This window comes from Pelophylax lessonae (genome assembly GCF_965119305.1).
Source record: "Pelophylax lessonae genome assembly, chromosome: 4".
Lineage (NCBI taxonomy): Eukaryota > Metazoa > Chordata > Amphibia > Anura > Ranidae > Pelophylax > Pelophylax lessonae.
In genome coordinates, this window is record NC_138771.1 from 477,883,747 (window position 1) to 477,904,300 (window position 20,554).

General features: G+C 42.7%; 1 protein-coding gene across 1 annotated transcript in view; it reads right to left on the minus strand.

Annotated features, from left to right (window-relative positions):
- Nucleotides 1–557: 557 nt before the first annotated feature.
- LOC309554633 (uncharacterized protein) overlaps nt 558–20,554 on the minus strand; it is a 104,387-nt gene continuing 84,390 nt past the window's right edge. The window contains exons 6-7 of the mRNA XM_082256351.1: nt 17,622–17,652; nt 558–734 (exon numbers count right to left, since the gene is read on the minus strand). Coding sequence (XP_082112477.1) covers nt 665–734; nt 17,622–17,652 — 101 coding nt within the window. The 3' untranslated portion in view covers nt 558–664. The remainder of the gene's footprint in view (nt 735–17,621; nt 17,653–20,554) is intronic.

Sequence of the window (20,554 nt, forward strand, 5' to 3'; positions counted from 1 at the left end):
ATCATTATTGTAACCGCTGTCTAAGGAGCAAAGAGGAATACTATAAAGAAGACTTTCTCAATATTTTCAGCACAGAGGAACCCTTGAAAAAACATTCTGGTCAGGGAACCCCTGGTAAAAATGACTATAGCTACAACTCATGGCACATTAGTGTGATGGGCAGTTGAAGGAATGTTCCTTACACTAGTGGTTATTGGGAAGAATTACCCCAGTAGTATCCATAGGAATGTATCTGAATAGGCAGAAATGGCGTATTGCTCAAGGAACCCCTAGTAACTTCTGGAGGAACCCTGCTATAGAGTGTCACTAGAGTGACAGCTCTGAGTCTGCAGGGGCTGCTGACATCACATCCTAGATGGTGGCACACAGCAGCAGTCCCAAGACTTTTTGGTGTCCACACACACAATCCTCTTCATCCTCATGGATCCCCTTACTGTCTTCCTAAGTTAGGGGAAATATTCTAAATGGCCACACAGACAGGAATAAAGCTTGATAAAGGTGCTAATCCAGCTTTACTCTCTTTCCAAAAGTGGTGATAACTATAACTAGGTAGTAGGGTATTAGTGCACTGAACATCACTATCTCGTGGAAGCATGGAGAACAAATTTAATACTATCTGAGTGAGCAGAAGTTTATTTCAGCAAAGGATTCTGGAGAATGTCCATCAATCTTCAGTATATCTGTTCTCCTCTGCCGTGGTCCTTGAAGCAGTCAGTTCTGTCATTGGTCCAGCACTGCAAGGGAGAGGGACACTACGTATTACATGCACATTCATAATAAATTTGTGTTGGTTTTTTTCACAGGTTTCCATATCCCCCCCTTAAGTCGACACAAATAAGAGGCAGCATGGCGGGGTGCTTTAACACCTGGCTGCCACATATTTGTGTACAATCAACACTGCTGTTTGCACTAGGATTGCATTCATTTGGCACAATGATCATGCTGTCACCAACAGCTCCAGGTCACTGTTTAAATTTGGGATCTGGTATGTGCTTCTGATCATGTGATCTGATCATGGAGATATTACCTTGAAGAAGCCCACCTCTATCACATAGCATAGAGAAACCCTGATAATGTCCCTAGAGATGTTATAGCAAAAATCTATTTTTTCCATGTAAAGGATGATTTGATGATTTTTGCTACCAGACCCCAACAATGGCATTTCTCTCTATGTGGATTTATCACAGGACACCATTCTAGCGTGCAAATAGCTGAATTCTCTCACTAAGCTTCTACGTAACCACAGAATAGTATGCAGATGAGGTTTCCCCACAAAGCTTGTGATCGCCAAAAAAAAAAAAATGTACTGTTACGGTGTGCACTGTGCAGGAAGACCTCCAACTTGCCGAAAATTGGCGTCTGCTCCCTGCAGATGATGATGCCTCTTTTTCTAAACAATCTCCTGCCAGAGTGTCATCAATATGGGAACAAGTGGTGGGTTGATTTTTTGTGCTTAAAGCTTTAGTGAAGTGTGTATTTTTATTTTTTTTTTTAAATAAGTGCCAAGGAACTGTACCTGTTATTCCAAGGGTATGACTCCCTTGCTTTCTGATGTGGCTTTTGCCACCAGTGCTATGTGTCACTTTCTTTTTCGTTTATAAGTTATTGACTATTTTTTTTTTTTTTTTTGTTCTCTGTTCTGTGTTTGTTTCCTGCACCAAGACCCAGATCTGCAGTTGTTCTAATCCTGTTCATGCCCCATCAAGATTGAAGGGACCCTTTTATCTGGAACAAAGTCTACTTCAGAACTGTAAGTCTCCACACTGCCTCCTTTGCCTCAAGCTTACCTTACCTGACATTACCACTGGAGAGCTACTTTACCTGTATTATTTTTCTATCTCAATATGGCCCTGAAAATAATATCTATTAATGCCCATGGCCTTAATAGCCCATTTAAATGACAAGCATTGTGGATGGGCGTGATAAAACTACATGGTGATGTCCTTTATATTCAGAGTTGTATAAAGAACTCAAAACCCTTACTTGAGTAAAAGTACAAGTGCTCGATCAAAAAGTGACTTGATTAGAAGTGGAAGTGCTCTATCAAAAAGTGACTTGAGTAGAATTACTAAAGTATTGAACATTTTTTGTACTTAAGTATTGCAAGTGTTTTGTTTTTTTTTAAATTTTGCTACTCAAGTACTGAAAGTAAAAGTACCAGTAGTTTTTTAAAAAAATTTGCTACTTAAGTACCTAAAGTAAAAGTACAAGTACACGTATTGTGTTATGTAGTTATTAAAGAAAGAAGTCAAAAGTTTGAACATCATATTGTTTTTTATTTTTTCAAATGATTAACCTAAAGGACAATCACAATTCCTTTGGCTGTAACTTTTTGTAAACAAAAACAGATAAAGTATGTCCCTCCCTTCCCCCTTTAAAGCATCCCTCCTTCTCTTCCCTGCATGTTTTTTTTTTTCTCCACAGCTTATTGGTGCGCAAAATCATATATAAACCAATGTGATATACAACAATATATTCAAATAATGAAATAAAGGAAGAGTGTATGAAATCAAAGTCAATAAAAAGTCCAAAATATTGTGAATCTTCAAAAAAAAAAAATATATATATATATATATATATATATATATATATATATATATATATATATATATATATATATATATATATATGTGTATGTATGTATGTGACAAAACAAGACGAATATATTTTCAAAGGTGCAGGAATCAAACAGGTGCTATTCCAAATAATAGGTGCAGACTCCCACCACCTTGTGGATTTCCCCCTTACCCGGCGGATGATGGTAAGTGCAAAATAATATCCGAATAGACTCTTCCAGTGAAACAAAACTGCAAAACCTGTGCGCTCAACTTCCAGTGAAAAAAGCAAAATCATCCTCTTACCAGTAAAAAGGTCTATGTACGCTTGTGACTCTCCTTGGTTGGGGGAGGTTCTCTTTCCCCTTAACAGCAGATATGTAGACCAGGCTTGAGCGGCTCCCATACAGATACCACAGTAGACAAGACTCATAGAAGTTTCCAGATGCAGAGTGCCGGGCTCAAACAGCCGCTTCACATAGTGCAAGCAAGTCAGAGATGGAAGAGCTGCCAATCAACAGTGAGTCTTGTCTACTGGTATCTGTGGGAGCCGCTCAAGCTAAGCCTGGTCTACATATCTGCTGTTAAGGGGAAAGAGAACCTCCCAACCAAGGAGAGTCACAAGCGTACATAGACCTTTCTCTAAGAGGCTGATTTTGCTTTTTCACTGGAAGTTGAGAGCACAGGTTTTGCAGTTTTGTTTCACTGGAAGAGTCTATTTGGATATTATTTTGCACTTACCTTCATCCGCCGGGTAAGGGGGAAATCCTCCAGTGCGGTCTTTACTTGTCAACTCATGATGACAGTCCGCAGGCTGCGGCGCGAGCGAGGCTGTGGATTGATTGAATTGATTAATTGTGCTGCCTACTGCTATGCTACCTACTACTAAATTGTGAGTCAGTATATTTTATTTCATTTTATTATCTAAAAGAGCAGTATTGTTAATGAGCACTACTAACCACTAGAACTCCTGGCTGTCACTGTGTCACATGTTGGGAAATCACAGCGGCTCAGCTCCAGAAGCGGCGGGTGTCCCCATCCCGCCAAGAAGTTCATCACCTAATCTCTTATAATATCTCTTTATGAGGAGAGGACCTATGAGAATTGAAATAATTAAATATATACAGCTTTTTGAACCAGTGCAGTGCCACTGCCAGTGCTAAGGTGAGAGGCTATCTACCATTAATAACAGTGTTGGTTGGTCACTTGAGCACTGAAGGAGGTGGAAGCATCTGACAAGTGAAGTGACAAGCACTTTAGATTTGCACACTGGAATTCATTTATGGACTTTTCTTTATAGGTTTACACACTTCAGCTTGTTGCACCTGACCTAACTTATTTCATAACTTATTTTATTGTGTTTTTTTTTTGTCATATTTTATATGAATTTACATTGTGGGAATAATTTGCACTGCATTTAGGCTTTAGCACATGTCACTTTATTTTTGATACTGTGTGGAGTGTGGGCACTGGGGGCAATGATGATATATATATATCTATTGCAAGCACTTTATTAGCACAGCCACTTTGTTAGTAATTTTTTGATGCACTTTTCACTTTAAGCGTTGTACCCCCATTTATTTGTTTGTTTCATATTTTCTTTTTAGTGGAAAGATTTGGTATAGCAGCTTTTATTTATACATACAGTAGCATTTATTTTTGTATGCGCTGATTTACACATGACATTATGCACATTTTTTTTTTAGCTTCATGAAACCTGCCATCTACTGTTCTGGCAATGGTAATTTTTATAATTGTAATGAGTAACTATGCAGCACAAAAAAAAATATCGGAGTAAAAGTATTGAAATCATGGAAAAAATGTAGTGAAGTAAAAGTGGAAGTAGTAGAAAAAAATTCTACTCCAGGAAAGTACAGAAACCGCCTTTCGGTACTCAAGTACGGTAGTGAAGTAGTTCTACTTATTTACTATACATCTCAGTTTATATTCAAGAAACTCACTTTAATGCCAGTAAAGCTCCAAAATTGTTCCCATATTCTTCAATATGTTCCTGCATATTTTTACAGCAAATGCAGAAGTTAAAAAGTTGGGTGTCCTAGTTGCCAGTAAAAGCTTTGCATCCTTTAAGCTGCATGATCAAATCACAGATCCCCATGGAAGATCTTGATATGTGATCTTAACAATATTACCTACACCCTTGTGAATCTTTATGCCCTTAACGTTGGCCTATCTTTTCTGAAATCCCTTATGAAAAAGATCTCTGTTGTCTAACTTTCCTTTTGCTCTGTGGAGATTTTAACATATTTATTGATAAACACCTCCACACGTCTGGTACTACTCCTCCCACCAGGGGTACTCTTTATAATTACCCAAGGGAAGTGAACCTGCGTGACCCATGCAGGTGTCTTCATGCATCCAAAAGAGATTTTTTTATGTACTACTCAGTCCCTCATAAATATTACTCCTGCATAGATTGTTTGATTTGTCCTTACTACGAAGGATTTATAAAGCTGACAGGCTCAGACTGGTGTGACATACATTCCGACTTTGGGAGCACATTTCGCATGATGTGTATAAATCAATGGTTCCCTATGAGAGTGTATTAACCGGTCCAACACAAGTCAGTGCCACGTGGAAAAAGGTTCCTGCAATATGCCTGACTTTGGTCCTTTTTGAGCTTATTCAATATTATTGAAGTCAGATCATCATAATAACATTCAACTTGTGACATGCGACTTGTCCTCTGAGGATCTTGAAGGGCAAAACCCACGCCAAAGTTAAAAAAAAAGGGGGCCCCCCAGAACCCACCCCCCATGTGAATGAGTACGGGGTACATAGTATCCCTACTAATTCACCCAAAAAGTATCAAAGATAGATACAGTACACAGGTTTAGTCCTTTATTAAAAATGAAGAATGTCCCCCGTCGTAGCTCTGTGTCTTCTTTTTCCAATTCTCCTCCCCCCTCTGGTTCTTCTACCTCCTCTGATTCTTCTCCATCCGCTGATGTCTTCTTCCTCCGGTTCTTCCCCCTCCGCTGCTGATGTCTTCTTCCTCTGGTTCTTCTGCTGGTTCTTCTCCCTCCACTGCTGATGTGTTCTTCCTCTAGGGCTTCTTCCGGTTCTTCTCCCTCCGTTAGCTCCCGTAGTTGTGCCAGCTCCATTCTCTGCTGGTTCTTATATAGCTATGGTATGTGGCCATCCGGTGATGTCATCCAGAGACCCTGCCGCCCCCTTATGATGTCACCACCCAGGGCATGATGGGGTGGTGACATTACAAGGGGGCAGGGTCTCTGGAAGACGTCATCAAATGGCCACACCCTATGGCTATATAAGAATCGGCAGAGAACGGAGCTGGGACAACTGAAGGAGCTAGCATCAGGAGAAGACATCAGCGGAGGAAGAAGAACCGGCAGAAGAACCAGAGGAAGAAGACATCAGCAAGGTAAGGGAGAAGGACCGGAGGAAGAAGAAATCAGTAGAGGGATAAGAACTGGAGGAGAGAGAAGAACCAGAGGGGAGAGAACAACCGTAGAAAGAAGACACAGAGCTATGAAGTAGGACATTCTTAATTTTTAATAAAGGACTTTAAAAAACCTGTGTACTGTATTTATCAATTTTTTAAAACTTTTTGGGTGAATGAGCCCCCCTGCCCTGACCTGCCGGGGCTGCATGCTTGGATAAGGATATCATATGGATTTTGGAAGGAACACAAGCTGTTTTTTTTTTGCTTTGGCATGGGGAGTTTCCCCTTAAAATCCATACCAGACTTAAGCTTTTTTTTTTTATATCTTACAGCTAAACAGCGTAAATCATTGTCTTCTATGGTGGTCCCACTCGCTAAGGCTGGGTTCACACTGATGCGACCTGGATGCAGGGGTCCTGTGCGTCTTTAGCTCTGTTTTACATCTGAATTCGGACCTGATTCATCCCTGAAACGGAGAACAGGGACACACCGGACCCCTGCTGTGAGCCACCTCCGCACACAGTGTGAACCCAGCCTAACTCTGTAGTTCACCACCCTAAAGAGATAGCTGAAGCATTTAAAAAATACTTCTCTCAACTTTACAATTTGAAAGATTTTTAGATACATGTCAACCAACTGTTGCATAGAGATGTATAGAACTGTTCGCCGGCGAACTTTGCATGTTCGCGTTCGCCGCTGCGGGCGAACATATGCGATGTTCGGTCCGCCCCCCCTAATACATCATTGAGGCAAACTTTGACCCTGAACTTTACAGTCAGCAGGCACATTTCCAGCCAATCAGCATACCTCCCTCCCACACCCTCCCACCTCCTATAAATAAGCAAGGGCAGCATCCATCTTAGATCATTCTGAAGCAGTGTGTGTAGTGAGAGTAGGGAGAGCTGCTGCTGCTGTTAAGCTAGGGACAGTTAGTCAGTGTTCCTGGTCTTGCAGTGTTCTTGGTCCACTACTGCTGTAAGGACAGCACCCCAAAAAGCCCTTCTAAGGGCTGGTATTTGTGTAATTTTATATATATATATATATATATATATATATATATATATATATATATATATATATCTAGCGTCCCCAAAAGCCCTTTTAAGGGCTGGTAATTGAGTTGTTTCTTCTTATAGTGTCCCCAAAAGCCCTTTTAAGGGCTGGTAATTGAGGTTTTTTTATTTATTTATATATATACATATATATATATCTAGTGTCCCCAAAAGCCCTTTTAAGGGCTGGTAAGGTAATAGAGTTTTTTCTATATATATATCTATTGTACACTGTGACTTCAGTTGCCTGCCCGCTGTGTGTGAGAGGCCACAGACCTACCACAGACTGTACTTTGTGCACACCACACTCATTTCGGGTGGCACAGGCACAGTACCTGGCATTTTAAAAAATATTTTTTTTTTTCCTCTGTCATAATTGCAGTGAGTGCTGTCAGGTCCACAGAGTGCACTGTACCCACTGCAGTGCACTGCCCACCACTGATATATATACTATAATAAATTGAAAAAAAAAAAAATTATTATTGCAGTTGCCTGGGCTGCCAGTGACTGTCAGGTCCACAGAGTGTACTGTGCCCACTGCAGTGCCACTGTGTGCCCACCCACCACTGATATATAAGGTGGCACAGCAGCTTGCAAAGTAAAAAAAAAAATATATATTTTTTAATTGCAGTTGCCTGGGTGCCAGTGACTGCTGTCAGGTCCACAGAGAGTGTACTGTGCCACTGCCCACCCACCACTGATATATAAGGTGGCACAGCAGCTTGCAAAGTAAAAAAAAATATATATATTTTTTAATTGCAGTTGCCTGGGTGCCAGTGACTGCTGTCAGGTCCACAGAGAGTGTACTGTGCCACTGCCCACCCACCACTGATATATAAGGCGGCACAGCAGCTTGCAAAGTAAAAAAATATATATATATTTTTTAATTGCAGTTGCCTGGGTGCCAGTGACTGCAGTCAGGTCCACAGAGAGTGTACTGTGCCACTGCCCACCCACCACTGATATATAAGGTGGCACAGCAGCTTGCAAAGTAAAAAAAAATATATATATTTTTTAATTGCAGTTGCCTGGGTGCCAGTGACTGCTGTCAGGTCCACAGAGAGTGTACTGTGCCACTGCCCACCCACCACTGATATATAAGGTGGCACAGCAGCTTGCAAAGTAAAAAAATATATATATATTTTTTAATTGCAGTTTCCTGGGTGCCAGTGACTGCTGTCAGGTCCACAGAGAGTGTACTGTGCCACTGCCCACCCATCACTGATATATAAGGTGGCACAGCAGCTTGCAAAGTAAAAAAATATATATATATTTTTTAATTGCAGTTGCCTGGTTGCCAGTGACTGTCAGGTCCACAGAGTGTACTGTGCCCACTGCAGTGCCACTGTGTGCCCACCCACCACTGATATATAAGGTGGCACAGCAGCTTGCAAAGTAAAAAAAAATATATATATTTTTTAATTGCAGTTGCCTGGGTGCCAGTGACTGCTGTCAGGTCCACAGAGAGTGTACTGTGCCACTGCCCACCCACCACTGATATATAAGGTGGCACAGCAGCTTGCAAAGTAAAAAAAAATATATATATTTTTTAATTGCAGTTGCCTGGGTGCCAGTGACTGCTGTCAGGTCCACAGAGAGTGTACTGTGCCACTGCCCACCCACCACTGATATATAAGGTGGCACAGCAGCTTGCAAAGTAAAAAAATATATATATATTTTTTAATTGCAGTTGCCTGGGTGCCAGTGACTGCTGTCAGGTCCACAGAGAGTGTACTGTGCCACTGCCCACCCACCACTGATATATAAGGTGGCACAGCAGCTTGCAAAGTAAAAAAAAAATATATATATTTTTTAATTGCAGTTGCCTGGGTGCCAGTGACTGCTGTCAGGTCCACAGAGAGTGTACTGTGCCACTGCCCACCCACCACTGATATATAAGGTGGCACAGCAGCTTGCAAAGTAAAAAAAAATATATATATTTTTTAATTGCAGTTGCCTGGTTGCCAGTGACTGTCAGGTCCACAGAGTGTACTGTACCCACTGCCCAACACTCCCATAGGGGTGGCACAGCACCTTGCACTCATAGTACAACAGTAACAACACATTAAAAAAAAAATGACAGGCAGAGGCAGGCCACCCCGCAAGGGCCGTCGTGGTCGTGGTGCTGTGATTTCCTTAGGCCCTAGAATAATGCCCAGTGTTCAGAGGCCACCACAGACCCTGAACTCAAAAAATTCTGAGGCCATAGTTGACTGGCTTACACAGGACACCCAATCGTCTACAGCTTCCGCTCGGAACCTTAATGCACCATCCTCCTCCAGCTCAGCTTCGGGCACCTCTCAATTTACCACTCGCCAGCCCGCCGGCACCACCACCAACACTAGCACCACAGCTGCTTCACTTGATCCGTCAGAGGAGTTATTTTCACATGAGTTGGAAGAAATAAGTGATGCGCAACTATTAGTGCCAGAGGATGTAGATAACGGGGATATGTCTCAGTCAGGCAGCATTATACACATGGACGTACATTGTGATGATGATGATGATGATGTTGTACCTGCTGCTGCTGCCTTTGCTGAGTTGTCAAGTGAAGCGGCTGATGATGACGATGTGTCTGTGGATGTCACCTGGGTGCCTGCTCGAAGAGCAGAAGAAGAGGGGGAAAGTTCAGATGGGGAGACAGAGAGGAGGAGGAGACGAGTTGGAAGCAGGGGGAGGAGGTCATCGCAAGGAGCTAGTGCCGCAGTCAGACAGCATGTAGATTCGGCACCCGGGGTCAGCCAGACAGCACGCCAATCAACGCAAGCTGTTGCCACCACCAGAATGCCGTCCTTGCAAAGCTCAGCAGTGTGGCATTTTTTTTGTGTGTCTGCCACTGATATCAGCGATGCCATTTGTAACCTGTGCCAAAAGAAACTGAGTCGTGGGAAGTCCAACACCCACCTAGGTACAACTGCTTTGCGAAGGCACATGATCTCACATCACAAACGCCTATGGGATCAACACATGAGTAAAAGCAGCACACAAACTGAAAGCAACCATCCTCCTCCTGGTCCAGCATCTTCAGCCACGTCAACCACTGCTGTCCTCCATGCCCCCTATCAACAACCCGCCCCTCCGCCTCTCACCTTCAGCACAGTCAGATGTCTGTCAAGGAAATGTTTGAGCGTAAGAAGCCAATCTCACAGAGTCACCCCCTTGCCCGGCGTCTGACAGCTGGCTTGTCGGAACTCTTAGCCCGCCAGCTTTTACCATACAAGCTGGTGGAGTCTGAGGCCTTCAAAAAATTTGTCGCTATTGGGACACCGCAGTGGAAGGTACCCGGCCGAAATTATTTTTCACAAAAGGCAATCCCCAACCTGTACTCTATTGTGGAAAAGGAAATCATGTCACGTCTGGCACACAGTGTTGGGGCAAGGGTCCATCTGACCACTGATAGCTGGTCTGCAAAGCATGGTCAGGGCAGGTATATAACTTACACAGCGCATTGGGTAAACCTGCTGGCGGCTGCCAAGCATGGAATGCGTGGCTCTGCTGCAGAGGAGTTGGTGACACCGCCACGACTTGCAGGCAGGCCTGCTGCCACCTCCTCTACTCCTCCTACTCCATCCTCTTTGCTAACCTCCTTGGCTGAGTCCTCTTCTGCTGTTGCGTCTTGCTCCACACCAACTGCACCCCCCCAGCTCCCCAGGGGCTATTCCACATGCCGGATACGACAGTGTCACGCTGTCTTGGGGTTGACTTGCCTGAAAGCAGAGAGTCACACCGGACCAGCACTACTGTCCGCCCTGAACGCACAGGTGGATCAGTGGCTGACCCCGCACCAACTGGAGATCGGCAAAGTGGTGTGTGACAACGGCAGCAATTTGTTGGCGGCATTGAATTTGGGCAAGTTGACACATGTGCCGTGCATGGCACATGTGTTGAATCTGATTGTGCAACGTTTTGTGCAGAAGTACCCAGGCTTACAGGACGTCCTCAAACAGGCCAGGAAGGTGTGTGGCCATATCAGGCGTTCCTACACGGCCATGGCGCACTTTGCAGATATTCAGCGGCGAAACAACATGCCAGTGAGGCGCTTGATTTGCGACAGCCCGACACGTTGGAATTCAACACTGCTAATGTTCGACCGCCTGCTCCAACAAGAAAAAGCGGTCAACGAGTATTTGTATGACCGGGGTGCTAGGACAGCCTCTGCGGAGCTGGGTATTTTTTTGCCACGTTACTGGAAGCTCATGCGCAATGCCTGTAGGCTCATGCGTCCTTTTGAGGAGGTGACAAACCTAGTGAGTCGCACAGAAGGCACCATCAGCGACATCATCCCATATGTTTTTTTCCTGGAGCGTGCCCTGCGAAGAGTGCTGGATCAGGCCGTAGATGAGCGTGAAGAGGAAGAGGAAGAGTTGTGGTCACCATCACCACACCAGAAACAGCCTTACCATCGCTTGCTGGACCTGCGGCAACACTGGAAGAGGAGTGTGAGGAAGAGGAGTCAGAGGAGGAATGTGGCTTTGAGGAGGAGGAACACCAACCACAGCAGGCATCCCAGGGTGCTCGTTGTCACCTATCTGGTACCCGTGGTGTTGTACGTGGCTGGGGGGAAGAACACACCTTCAATGACATCAGTGAGGACGAGGAATTGGACATGAGTAGCTCGGCATCCAACCTTGTGCAAATGGGGTCTTTCATGCTGTCATGCCTGTTGATGGACCCTCGTATAAAAAAGCTGAAGGAGAACGACCTGTACTGGGTGGCCACGCTACTAGACCCCCGGTATAAGCAGAAAGTCTCTGATATGTTACCCAATTACCGGCAGTCGCAAAGGATGCAGCAGCTACAAAATAAATTGAAAAGTATGCTTTACACAGCATATAAGGGTGATGTCACAGCACAACGGGAATCCAACAGGGGAAGAGGTGAAAGTAATCCTCCTCCTACCACCACAACCACGCCGGCAAGGACAGGACGCTTTACAGACGTCTTGTTGATGGAGGACATGCAGACCTTTTTTAGTCCTACGCATCACCACAGCCCTTCGGGGTCCACCCTCAGAGAACGACTCGACCGACAGGTAGCAGACTACCTTGCCTTAACTGCAGATATCGACACTCTGAGGAGCGATGAACCCCTTGACTACTGGGTGTGCAGGCTTGACCTGTGGCCTGAGCTATCCCAATTTGCCATTGAACTTCTGGCCTGCCCCGCTTCAAGTGTGCTGTCAGAAAGGACCTTCAGCGCAGCAGGAGGTATTGTCACTGAGAAGAGAAGTCGCCTAGGTCAAAAAAGTCTTGATTACCTCACGTTTATTAAGATGAATGAGGCATGGATCCCGAAGGGACTGACAGTGGGGGATGCATTTGACTAAAAAAGGCCTGGTGATGACTGAGATGCCTTGGCCTAAAAATGGTCCACACGCTGCTGTCTTTAATCATTCTCTGCATGCCAGATGACTTACGTGACGTCTCCGCCACCAACTACGGTTCAAGCCGCAATGTTTTAGTGCACTTTCTGCCTTGAAAACCTCAAATTTTCAGGCCGCTGCTACAGCAGCGGCTGCAACAATACCTACTTTTTCATGCATGTGTACATGCCTAATTTTTCTGGCCTCTGGTGCTACACTGTGGCTGCAAAAAAAAACTAAAAACAAAAAAAAAAGGCACATACATGTGTCAATTCCCCTTCATGATCGTTACCTTGTCGTGGTGAAGGGGCTTGCGTATCACAATGAAGCGATCACCTCTAGGAGTGTGTTGGCACACCCCAGATGATAAGGTCGTTGCTTCATTGTGAACAGACCAAAAGCGATCCGCAGGATAATTTTTCATAGAAAAAACATTCATTTTCTTTCATTCTTTCTGCGGAGCTGGGTATTTTTTGGCCGCGTTACTGAATGCTCATGAACAATGGCTGTAGGCTCATGCGTCCTTTTGCGGAGGTGACAACCCTGGTGGTCAGTCGAACCCAAGGCAACATCATCGACCTCATCCCATATGGGTTTTTTCTGGAGCGTGCCCTGCGAAGAGTACTGGATCAGGCTGTAGATGAGCATGAAGAGGAAGAGTTGTGGTCCCCATCACCACCAGAAGCAGCCTTGTCGTTGTCAATTGCTGGACCTGTGGCAACGCAGAGAGAGGAGTCTGAAGAAGAGAAGTCAGAGGAGGAAGGTGGCTTTGAGGAGGTGGAATACCAGCCACAGCAGGCGTCCCAGGGGGCTTGTTGTCACCTTTCGGGGACCCTTGGTGTTGTACGTGGCTGGGTGGAGGAAGAGACCTTCAATGATGTCAGTGAGGACAAGGAACGGGACATGGCTAGCTTGGTATCCAACCTTGTGCAAATGGGGAGTTTGCGGTTGTGCAAATGGACTGACTGACTGTTGTTAAACGGGGAGTTTGGTCTGTCAGAGTTTGGTCTGTCACTGTGAAGCAGGCGTAACCCTTACACTACTTGACCGATAAAACATCATACCTGATCGTATTCACACACTGGATGTTTTAAAGCACGTTATTCCAAACAATTTAGGAATGTTAGGTGATTTATGCCCTTTATGGATCAAAACCCGACTCTGCGTCAACTACGTAATTTTCCATGGGCGTTTTGCCATGGATCCCCCTCCGGCATGCCACAGTCCAGGTGTCCCTGCTCTACTGAAAAATTATCTTTTTTTTCTGGATCTGGACATGCTACAGAGCTGAAACTTCACACAAAAAAAGTTCTTAAAAATTGTCATTTTTGATAGAGAGCCAATTATTGAAAAAAAAAAAAAAAACTTAAAAAAAAAAAAAAAATTCTTTGGATTTATTGTCTGGGGGGTCTAAAAAGTGTACCTGTGAAGTTTCAGCTCTGTAGCATGTCCAGAACCAGAAAAAAAATAGAATTAGGGTTAGGGTTAGGGCTAAGGTTAGGGCTAGGGTTAGGGTCAGGGCTAAGGTTAGGGTTATTTTTAGTGCTTAGGGTTAGAGTTAGAGGGGTAGGGGTAGGGCTACTAACTCTAACCCTAAGTATCTCACCGTAACCCTAACCCTAGCCCCTAACACTAAACCTAACCCTAACCCTCTAACCATAACCCTAACCCTCTAACCTTAACACTAACCCTCTAAGCCTAGCCATAAAAATAACCCTAACCCTAACCCTAACCCTAACCCTAACCCTAACCCTAGCCCTAACCCTAACCCTAGCCCTAACCCTAATTCGTATTTTTTTCTGGTTCCGGACATGCTACAGAGCTGAAACTTCACAGGTACACTTTTTAGACCCCCCAGATGCTAAATCCAAAGAAATTATTTATTTTTATTTTTTTTTAATTTTTCCAATAATTGGTTCTCTATCAAAAAATTACAATTTTTAAGAACTTTTTTTTGTGTGATCCCTCTCCGGCATGCCACAGTCCAGGTGTTTGTCCCCTTGAAACAACTTTTCCATTACTATTGTGGCCAGAAAGAGTCCCTGTGGGTTTTAAAATTCGCCTGCCTATTAAAGTCTATGGCGGTTCGCAATGTTCGCCGGTTCGCGAACATTCGCCGATGTTCGCGTTCGCCGTTCGCGAACAGCGAATTTTATGTTCGCGACATCACTACTGTTGCATTTATCTCTTTATTTCTGTCCACTTTTACATTGCCTAGTGTTGACCCCCAGATGCTAAATGTACTGAACCTTCCTATATCAGCTGAAGAAATTAGTCCTGCAATTAAATCAATGCCTAACGGTAAGTCTCCTGGTGCAGATGGTTTTTCAGCACAATATTATCAGAAGATCGTAGATTTACTGCTTCCTTATTTATGCAAAGTATTTAACGCAGCTATGAAATCTGCTTCCTTCCCCCTTGAGTGATAGTTACTCTGCTAAACTGGGGAAAGTTCCTAACCGCCCCAAAAGTTCAGATCAATTTATTTTTTGAACACAGATCTCAAGCTATATTCTAAAGTTATTGCAAACAAATTACTGAAAGTGATTTGTTTACTTTATTCCATGCTGACCAATTTGCCTATGTAAAGGGTAGACAGGTATCCCATGGAAATAGACTAATGTTTAATTCATTGAGAATAGTAGAGACTCATAAGATCCCCTCTGTCTTCCTAGCCCCAGATGTGGAAAAAGCATTTGACAAAGTTAATTGGGGATATTTGCATTCCACATAAGTTTAATTTGGGATACAGATTTTTTTTTTTTTTTACAGAATGCAATTTCAACATCATACAAACCCCCTCCACAAAAGCTTACACTTCAATTGTTTTATCAGACTACTTCCCCATTATGAATGGTACTCGCCAGGGGTGCCTTTTATCCCCTTTGATTTTCTCTCTGCTCATGGAACCCCTGGCAGCCAAGATACAAAACCAACCCTCTATAAAGGGAATAGGGGTTGCTGGTTACTCCTATAAAATAGATCTGTTCACAGATGATGTGATCCTGTCACTCACTGAGCCTGTTTTGTCTTTAACTAGATAGCTTTAGTAAATATCATACTATAAGCTGAACGTTACAAAGTCCTCTGCTCTTCCAGTAAGGATTCCAAAAAACATTTGATAGACATGAAAACCTGCTTTAACCTGCTTTAATTATCAATTGAAACAACATAGATTGGCTTACCTGGGTATCACTTTCACTTCCCTTACCTCTTTGGCATATAAGACCAATAATAAAGTGCTCCTTAACAGCATCAGACAAGATTTTGCTCATAGTGCAAAGTTTGAACTCTATTGGCTAGGCAGTATTTCTGCATTTAAAATGTTAATTCTTCCCAAACTGCTATACTGTTTTAAAACAGTTTCTATATGCGTACCTAAATGTTTTTTCTGTACCATGCATGTAGCCCTTGGACGTTTATTTGGAGAGATACAAAAAAATTTCTTACACTGTTCTAACCAGGCATAAATCTAAAGATAGCGTGGGCCTTCCAGTACACATTAAATATTATTACGCAGTTTTGCTCAATCAATTAAAGGCCTGGTTCCTACCTACAGAATAACTTTTCTATAGAACAGGCAATGATCCCAACCTGAGACCTGCAGTCATTACTCCTTACCAAAATGTTTTCTACACCCAGAGTTTTACTTTTCTTCCCACCATAGAAGCTTCATTGGATGCATGGGAGTAACCGCTTAGATTACTATGGGCCTTTGTACTGTTAGGGACTTAACAATAGACTGAGTGGGCAAATCTATACTGTATATTCCTTTCTACAGATTGGTAACTTTCATACTAAACACTCCTCTAAGTGTATTAATGTGAATTCTACTATATGGTGTTCTCTCACTACATTGATACCCAGTAAAGGGGGAATCTCCTGGTTTTACAACTACTTGCAGCATAAGGGTAATTTCTCTAAAACATCTAATTTGTTAAAATAGTAAAAAGACCTTGGCAGGACATTTTCCGATGGACAGTGGCAATGTGCTCTGTCTAATAATAATAGTGTCACACATTGTGTTAAGCATTGGGATATAGAGGATATATAACATCATATAAACTTTCTAAGTTATATCCTGATGCATCACCTCTATGTTGAAGACAGTGTGTCCATGTTGATACTTTACTTCATGTCCATTGAGAGTGTAGGTCTCTTTGTAGTTTGTCAGGTTCCCTTTTCCCTTCCGTATATTCCCTTCCTATCATGGGTGATGAGGGTACTTACCTCACCATCGCCTCACCTGCCTTTGCTAAGTCTTACAATAGATACTTTTCCAGTCTAGTTCCAGACTATGGTCTCACATTTTTTGTGACATTAGTCAACGCTTGGAAATCCACTACTGTATCTAATATTTCGGATATTATGTATTTGTAGCTTAAAAGCTTATTATGTTTATGAGAAATATCTGGCATTTAGTAACCCAGGCCTTAAAGCATTCCTTGCCAAATGGGATTGGTGGGATCAGCCGTTCAACATTTCTTAAATATGAACATGTGTATGGATGACTTCAGAGAGTAACATAAATACTTAAAGTGTTGGTGCACACTATGGTAGTTGTAGTTCTTGTTTTGTCTGCATGTTATGGGCAAGACTTCTGACATTTGAACGATGTTATTTTCAAAATATTTTGTACATTCAATGCTATATATGCAATCATAATTTCAAAATTTTGGAAACTGGCCTTTGTATAAAGCCTAGCACACACTAGTAGATTTTTTTTTTTTTTGTTAAACACAGCGGGCTAAATGAAAAAAAAAAAAAACGAAAGAGCTCAGGAAGAGCAATCTCCCCTGTTGAGCTATTGTAGACCTTTTTCGGTCATGCCCCTTCGACAGAAGCCGACTTCTGGCCGGCCCGGCTACCGGCCAAATGTCGGCCGGTTTCTATTGGACCAGTCGATGTTGTCTGATATTCGCCCCGTGTGTACAGCACTTAAAGTAGAACTATGGGCAAAACTTTTTTTTTCATTTTGGAGAGTAAGGGAAAGTTATACTTTAAGGATAGCCGTGACTTACTACTGCTATGTAAATTGTTGGATATTTCTACTCTTTTTGATATGATTTCATAACTGACTATTTTTCTATCTTAACAAAAACTAATTGAAAGAAACTTGTAGGATAATGATAACTTATGTTGATTTAAAAAAAAAAAAAGTTTTGCTCTGACACAAGGTTTGGATACTTTATGTTAATCATGTTATATTCCTGTATCTTGCAGCTTACCTGACAGATGGAGTCTTATCTTTTGCCTTATCTGTAAAACATTGGAGAATACAGTTAACGTTTTTTTTTTCATACATATATTTAACCACTTGATTTAGCCCCCATCATGACCAGGCCATTTGTTGCAATACGGCACTGCGTTACTTTAACTGTCAATTGCGCAGTCATGCAATGCTGCACCCAAATAAAATGTATGTAATTTTTTCCCTTAAATAGAGCTATCTTTTGAAAAAAAAAAAATATATTTTTTTTACTGCTATAAAACATATCCAATAAAAACTAAAAAAAAAAAAACTAAAAAAAAAAAAAAATTCTTCATAAATTTAGGCCAAAATGTATTCTGTTACATATTCATGGTACAAAAAAACCGCCCAAAAGGCATATATTGTCTGGTTTTCACAAACGTTTTAGCGTCTACAAACTATAGGATATTTTTTATGTTAGTAATGATGGCGATCAGCGTTAGGACTGAAGAAATTATGGGGTGCCTTGGAGTGGCTCTGCAGCTTACACATGTATTTGCAAATGTGTGCTAACTAAACCCCTGTTTTTAGCGCAAACTGTTAGCCAGGATAATTTGGTTGGTTGCAGACTGGTCAGTGAGTTGAGCTGGGGATTTTCTTTGGTTTTGTTTTGCATGTGTTGCCCTTCCATGTGCTCCTTGCTATGAAGTCAGTTATAGGTAGGGACAGTGGCCAGTTGTTTGGTACTGATGTAACATTGGTGAGTTGACACACTGGACACCTTTGCTGCCCTTGTTGTATGTGCTAGGTGTCCAGTGTGCCCCTGTGCCTTTAAGGAGGGGTGGGCTCCCTCCAGGCTCACCTGCCCTCTAGCTATCTATTAGAATGCATGTGCTTCTACTATGGAGGCTCTCATTAATTTACAATTTCTGGACAGCAGAAATATTGGGGTGCCTTGAAGCGGCTCTGCAGCTTATGCATGAATTTGCAAATGTGTGCTAACTAAACCCCTGTTTTTAATGTAAACTGTTAGAAAAGATAATTCAGTTGGTAGCATATTGGCTGAGCTAGCTAGGAATATTCTTAGGTTTTGTTTTACTCCTCTACTCTATCCCATAAAAATGGATTTAGATATACAGTATTTAAAAGGGAACTCCACCCAAAAGTGGAAGTTTCATTTTAAGGTCCCCCCCCCCCCCCCCCCGCTCCCCTTTAACATTTTTTTTTTTTTTTTTTTTATGGGAATTGAGCGGGTCCATAGTTTTAACAGATACCTGCTCCCACTGATACCTGCTCCCAGGCGATCTGAGCGGACGCTTTCCTTCCTCCGTCCCTCCCCGCAGTCTTCTCAGACATATCACAGGTCCCAAAAACTGCGGGACCATTGACAATGTGCAGCGCAGCTTGCACATGCTCAGTTGCCATCCAGCTGTGAAGCCACAAGCTGTCACATCTGGGTACTGGATCCTGGTTCAGGTAAGTATCTGCTTATTAAAAGTCAGCAGCTAGTTGCTGACTTTTAATTTTCAGAAAACCAACTGGAGCATCTCTTTAACCACTTGCCAACTGCGCTATAATCGTAAGATGGCTACAGCACGGTCACCCAGTTCTGGAAGGGCATAAACAGACATTCTCACAGAACCCCGCCCCCTGCGCATTTCCTGTGGCAGGCATTTGGCACATTCTTTCCTTTTGGGCACAGCTGGGGATAAAGGGCCAATCAAAGTGGCCATTTACCAGCTCAGATCAGCTGTGTCCAATCACAAATGATCACATGTAAACAGACTTGGTGGGTATCAGCAGTTCTGTCCTCCCGCACTGTGTCTGTGGGAAGAAAAGAGAGCTGTTTACCGACAAGTCTGTCAGCACATTGTTTACTGGTAATCAGGCACTGCTCATTAGTGATTATCAGTGCAGCCCCATCAGTGCCAATCAGTGCCCATCAGTGAACCTATCAATGCTCATCAGTGCCTCCTCATCAATGCCAACTATCAGTGCCCATCAGTGATCACATATCAATGCTCATCAGTGCCTTCTCATCAATGCCAACTATCAGTGCCCATTAGTGCAGCATTATCACCGCACATCAGTAAAGAAGAGAGAATACTTATTTGCTACATTTTATAACAGTAACTAAGAAAACATTTTGTTTTTTTTTTTTTCAAAATTTTCAGTCTCTTTCGTTTTTTTAGCAAAAAAATAAAAAACTCAGTGGTGATTAAACCACCAAAAGAAACCTCTATCTGTCTCAAAAAAATTATAAAAATGTTGTTTTGGTACAGTGCTGCACAGGGACGTGCAGTCAGGGGAGGCAGAGCCTCACCTACCATTAAGATATGTAGAAAAAAACAAAAACGATCGAGCTTCGGGGGTCGTAGCTTGGCGACCTAGGGTCACAGAGACCCCAAATTTGGGGGGTAGGTACCTGAAGTCCTACCCCACCACTGGTCTCTTGGCGCTCCTAGTACTTATGATTCTGGAGATACAGAGCTCCTTGCATAGCCCATCAGAATCTGTTTGCAGTAGACTGAGAGGATGAGCTCACAGTGCCTCTAATTTCTTGTCAGAGGCACTGAGCTCAATGGACCGCTTGGTTGGAGCCTTGGACCAATGGTATAGCACCATTGGTCCAAGCTGCCCAATGAAAATGCTGCAGTAGAGGCTTGCCTCTCACTGCAGTGTCAAAGAAGTGAGCATGGGTCTAAAAGACAAATTTTCTTTTCCAACCCAGCCCTCCTAACTACAAGGAAAAAAACATAAGTTTATGGGTATAAGGTTTACCCATAATCCCATGATTTTCTCACACAGTCAAGAGGGAGAATCTGCTGCTCCTGAAAATTTACTTTTTTAATCAAGCAAAATAATATATTGTTATGTTATAACATAATAATTTTTTTTTATCCATCTATTTATTGTGAAATTACTAGTTTGAAGTTATAACTTTATTCTGCAGTAATTTGTCCATTAAGT